Below are 6,104 nucleotides of genomic sequence, written 5' to 3'. Positions count from 1 at the left end.
TTTATCAAAATGTTTGGCTGGCTACACGTTTAGCGGCGGTTTTAAAACGGCCGCTAAATGCTAATGTAGTTTCTGTCAGAGATGCCGGCGGTTACAAACTGCCGCTAGATATAAAAGTTTTTACACTCATTGAACCAAAATAGAGGCGGTTTAAAACCGCCGCTATGTAAACAGAAATTTAAAAAAAAATAAAAAATTGGCTCTTTCAAAAAATAACGCCAAATTGGTTCAAAATATTATTTAATGATTTTTTATAATTCTTCTTATATTTTTTATTATTTTAAAGTTTGAATATTTTTAACCTTAGAATCTAAACTTATATCAAAAACAAAATCGAGATATAAGCAAAACAGGAAATATATATATCCATGAAAATACGAACAAAAAGAAATCTCTTTCAAAGAGTTGCTCAGTCTAATTCGATAAAATACTTGATTCATAGCAAAATATCTCCACTCCTAATATTCTACTATTCACTCTATCATTCCACGAAACCCATTCCTGCAGCGATGTCTGGTGGCAGCTCCTCACCCTGCCGTTGAAACAGATAAATCAAAAAGCACTCTCCATCGCCTTCATCTTTTTCTTATCTGCTGCTGCCTCATCTTCCATCGCCTTCCTCTTCAACTTCTCGCCTTCCAGCTGTGCCTCCAGTTCAAGCAGCTTCCTCTGAGTCTCCTCTAGTTGGACTCCGTTGCCATGCCCATGTAAATTTGGCCCGAAGAGCTGATTAGGAGTCGGTCCAAAACCCACAACATGTACTCTACCCGGTTTCTCTTTTCCGAAAACCTGAGCAATGGAATCATTCTGATACATGTATTATAGCTTCCAATGATGGACTGATATAAAGTTGAGTTATCAAAAAGTTCTAACCAATGCATAGATTTCATTTCCATTCTTCCTTGTTATAACAATATTATCAATATATATATTTGTACATAAATAATTAAAATGCTATATATACAAAAAAGAATATAGCTAACTAAATAATTAAAATGCTATACATACAAAAAAGAATATAGCTAACTAAATATGAATTAGGTGTTCAACTTCTAGCTAATAATACTTGTGTGTGAAGATTGCAAATCAAATGATTTGTGTTCTTTCTAAATATAATTACCATTTAAGCCAATAAATTACAATTATGATCAGGATTGAAAATCCAAGAATAAACCTTGGCATGCATAGAATACAAGAAAATATATCCATAAAAGTATCATACCAAAATTAAAAAATCTGATTGAAAAATATTAGTTTACTTACTTGTTACCACTATGAGAGCTTCTGATGATATAATAGAGTTAAAATTTTAGATCACCATGTCATAGAGTCGGTCCAAACATTTGAAATAAAAATTTCTGAATCTTCTATTGAAAAAAACTGCAATTAACACTGCCCAAAAACTTGTGGCAAATCCAATTCCTAAGCCCATATAGAACCATGAACGAACTTGAGAGTTGTCGTTGTCATCATCATCTTCTTTCATTTGTTTTTCATTTGGTAGTTTTTCATCTTGCGGACAAATCTTTGTGAGTGGAGGTCCACAGAGTTTTGGATTTCCCATATAGCTAAGGTTTGTGAAACCTTGAAGTTGGGTTCCTGATGGAATTTTTCCTTCAAAATTGTTGCATGAGAGATTCAAGACTTCAAGAAAAGACAAAGCAGACATGCTTTCAGGAATTTGTCCTGAAAATAAGTTACTTGAGAGATCAAGAGACTCCAACTGTATCAACTTGCTAATATCTTGTGGAATCTTTCCCACGAATTGATTGTGGGATAGATTTAAAGACTTCAATCCAGTAAGCATGAATAACTCTGATGGCAACGTTTCAGATAGATTGTTACATGAAAGATCAATAACAAGTATCGAGTGTGTATAATTTAACTTAATGCCCTTAATAAGCAACATGAGATTGATATTGAATTCAAAATTGACATGGTCTATCGTAGGAATGGTAACATCAAATGAATCAAATGATTCATTTTTAGAAATCATGCCTGTCATGTTGCGAACACAACTTGGTATTGGCCCTGATAATCTATTATTTGAAAGATCCAATATCTTGAGAGAATGAAGCTGACATATTGTAGTAGAGATATTACCACTAAATTGATTGGATCTTAGTTTGAGACCAATTACACTTTCTCCCACCCAGTTTGATATAGCTCCAGAAAACTCATTTTCACCTAGATTAAGGAGACGAAGCTTCTTACAATTTTTCAATGAGAGAGGCACTTCTCCAGATAACATGTTATTGTATAGATTCAATGCAATTAAGTTAGACAAAGAGCTCATTGAGTGAGGAATTTTGCCTACCAAATTATTGCTTTCCAAATTAACATAAAGTAATGATCTCCAATACATCCAACAATCCGAAATCTCTCCTGATAAAAGATTATGAGAAATATCCACATACTTCAAATTATTTTTTTCTTTTGTCTTATGGCATAAGAAAGAAGAAATGGATCCTGACAAGAAATTGTTAACCAAACGTAAAAGAGTGACGTTTGGTGATACTTGTGGCACACCACCTCTCAAATTGTTCTCGCCTAACACTACCACTTTGGAATTAAGCAAGACATTTGACATGTCAACATTGATTGAATTATTTGATAAATCAAGATATTCAACTTGATCAGAAACAAACTTCCAGAACTTATTAGGTAGTTCCAATGGAATTCTTGAATTTACAATCGCCAAAAGGGTCAGAGAATTCTGTGTATATATCCATGATGGAAGTTTATTAGAAGTCAAATAAGTCAATTCTAAAAACTGAAGTTGAAAAGGAGGGATCCATTCAGAATCAAAGTCAAAGATCAAATATTGTGAACCCAAAACTAAATGGTTTAATTTTGAAAGGGAAAGAAAATTTTGTTCAGAAACAATTCCTGTTAAACCATTGAATGCCAAATTCAAGTAAGTTAAGGATGACAGATTTCCTAAACTTGTAGAAATAGAACCAGAGAATGAATTATCAGAAAGATCAAGTCTTTTTAATTGTTCAAGTTGACCCACCCAATTTGGAATGAGTCCATTGAGATCATTGTTATACAAAGACAAGGTTTCAAGGCTTTGAAAGTGTGGTAGTGTTTGAGGAAGTTGGCCATGTATGAAATTATTGGAAAGTTCTACAATTGAGATACTAGAACTAAGATTGAAAACCCAACTTGGTAGCTCAGACACAAACTCATTGTAAGAAAGATCAAGAACTTTAAGCGCAGTGAAATTGGCATATTGAAGGGATGGATAGATGTTCTGAAGTCTACAATCCTCCAAATATAACTCTGAAAGTGAAGGAAGCATAGTCACTAACTGAAGCCAATTAGTTTCTTTTTGAAGATTAATGCCACTGAGATCGAGATAGTGTAAAAAAGAAAGATTAGAAATCCAATGGAGTATATTATCAGCTTGAAGATTATCATTATCTGATAAATTAAGATAGTAGATATTGTTGGAAGAGTTTTTACACTGACCATGATATTGGATGGTGTTGAAGTCATTGTTGCTCAAATCCAAATAACTAAGAAATTCAAGATCAAACAAACAAGACATGTCGAGTTCACCTGTTAGACACTGGGATTTGTCAAGATTATGACCGTAATCAGAGTAAATTTCTGGACAATGAAGATTGAGCTTTGTGACTCTGCCAGTGATGTTATCACAATGAACTCCTTTCCATTGGCAACAATTTGTTTCCTTAATGGACCATAAAGAAAGTACACCAGAGGGATCAGTGATTCCATATTTGAACTTGAGCAATGTGCTCTTGTCCTTGTCGTCGCACTGAATAATTTTGGAAGTGCACATAATTTTACACAATAATAAAGAAAGCAAAAAAATTTGAATATGGTATTGAAAGAAAGAGGAAGTAGCCATATTAGTTTTACAACAAAAAGATTTTGGTGATGAGTGGAAATATGTATCAAAAGTTTTCTCTACAGAGAATTTATTTTAAGAGTGTGAAACAAGTGCAATATGAAAAATTCATTTAACTTCTTCAACTATATCCATGACCATGTGTCCATATTTATATACTTGTAGCCTCAAATTCTTTCATTTCTTAAGAGTATTAAAGACATAATATTATCTATCAACCTATTATATTATTAGCGTGGCGTGTATGCACAGGTTTTATGGCTAGTCTCGTATTTATTCCAAGGTGAATTTTAACAAGACTATGAAATATGAATGGTATAATCTTTAAGGTAGCGTTTGATGGAGAGATAGAGACGGAAAGATTGAGACTGAGAAACAGAGATTAAGAGACAGAAATTGAAACAAATCTCAATATTCTGTTTGGTGCAAAGTGAGACAGAAATTGAAACAAGAATGAAATTCTAATTTAATTTGTACAAAGGGTAAAATTAGAATTAATTAATTGAAATGAAGATATTTTAGGTATAAAATGTTATTAAAGTTTCAGTCTCCATCTCTAAAAATTTTAGTCCACTGTGTCCTACTTTTTGGATGTACTGAAATACTGAAATTTTAGGGACAGAGACAAAAGTTTTAATACCAGTCTCTAAACCAACAAACATAATACTGAGTCTTAGTCTCTCAGTCTCTGTCTCAGTACCTTAAAACAAACGCTACCTAAATAGATTTATAAGTGTTAGTCGTTCCTCACACTTTAAATTAGTTTTTTGAGTTGAGTTAGACTCGTTCAATCTCAATTCTAATATAAAGAAAAAAATGTTAAGGATGTCACAAATAAAAATTTTAATAAACAATAATATTACTTTTTAAAAATTTTCAATATAATAAAAATGTATGAAAAAATGCTAAAAACCTTTTATTTTACCTTTGTTAACTAATAATGCCGAAAGTCCAACCCCATTTTTCTCCATTCATGGACTATGTCAATGTGACATGATAATGGTGATTATCAATAGCTTAAATCTTAGTACAACTTGTACAATAAAAAAAATATTGAAAGTAATAGATAGATTTGAGAAGTGAAATTAAATTATACATGAATTGAAGGATGACTCTGAAACATCTTATTAATCTCTTCCACCTCCACAATGATATCACACACTCCAATTCATAAATAAAAACATCAATTTTGATGCATCTTTTAATAATTTCAAAGTCCTGTGTTTAAGATAGGAGGGCAAAGATAACAACAATATATGATGGAAGCTTGAGAAAGTCAAAACAAGTTTAGTCATTATTATATAAACTTGGAATGAATCCTCCCAATTTAATATGAGAGAAGGATTCAAAGCTAAACACATTTCTTTAATTTTCATTCAAGTTCTCTATTATGTTACAAATTTAATATCAACAAATTAATAACAAAGCAATACATTATTAAAGAAGATTAATACACGCGATAAAAGCTCAATTCGTATTTTATAAGAACATGATTCTGGTCCTTATTACTATTACGAGAGCTCTTTTAAAATAATTTGTAAGTGATCTTTATACGCACTCATTGTAAGTAATGTCAAACTCTCGCAAATTAAGTTTCTCTACACATAATAAATATATAGAAGCAGCTTGCCAAGTAGGATTAGATTGATATTTGAGCTTAAATTCATTTGGGCCTAAATCTTAGTTTATTAAAGCCCAAAATCCAATACTGAGAGGAATAAGTTATATTCCGGGCCTTTTTTTTCTTAACAAAGAAAAAGAGAATATTCGATCATATCATCTGCCAACAAGGAATTCATCATTCTACACCAAAAAAATAAAAAATCATCATTTCTAAAAGAAAAATACTAGGAAATCATCAAAACTCAGAATTTAGTATTTTTAACTATTACTTAATTATCAATTCAATTTGTTTAGTCTAATTTCTTTAGTCTACTAATATAATAATATACTTTATCTTATACTTTTAAATATTAATAAAAAATTAACTAAAATAACCAAAAACAATAAATTTTAATAATCTTTTAGTATTTTCCTTTTTAAAATACTCCATCTAAAAGTAGATTATAGATACATATAATTGTGAATGTATTAAATATTTAAATTGCTTCAAGGATCTTAAAATGAAAGAAGTATGTAATGAAATTGAAACTAAGTGCACTAAATTCATAAAGAATCCTGCTACATCTATCTACACTGTTTTAAAAAGAAATAAAATTGGGCATTA

At 31.0% G+C, this 6,104-nt stretch overlaps 1 protein-coding gene across 1 annotated transcript; it reads right to left on the bottom strand.

Annotated features, from left to right (window-relative positions):
* Positions 346 to 3,994, bottom strand: LOC107619778 (LRR receptor-like serine/threonine-protein kinase GSO1). The gene is made up of 2 exons (XM_016322064.2): positions 1,264 to 3,994; positions 346 to 789 (listed from the first exon to the last, which is right to left on the bottom strand). Exon 1 carries the CDS (start codon positions 3,875 to 3,877, stop codon positions 1,310 to 1,312), a length of 2,568 nt encoding a protein of 855 aa, XP_016177550.1. The 5' UTR covers positions 3,878 to 3,994; the 3' UTR covers positions 346 to 789; positions 1,264 to 1,309.

Source organism: Arachis ipaensis, chromosome B09, assembly GCF_000816755.2.
Source record: "Arachis ipaensis cultivar K30076 chromosome B09, Araip1.1, whole genome shotgun sequence".
NCBI classification, from domain to species: domain Eukaryota; kingdom Viridiplantae; phylum Streptophyta; class Magnoliopsida; order Fabales; family Fabaceae; genus Arachis; species Arachis ipaensis.
This window is presented reverse-complemented; position numbering and strand designations above follow the sequence as displayed.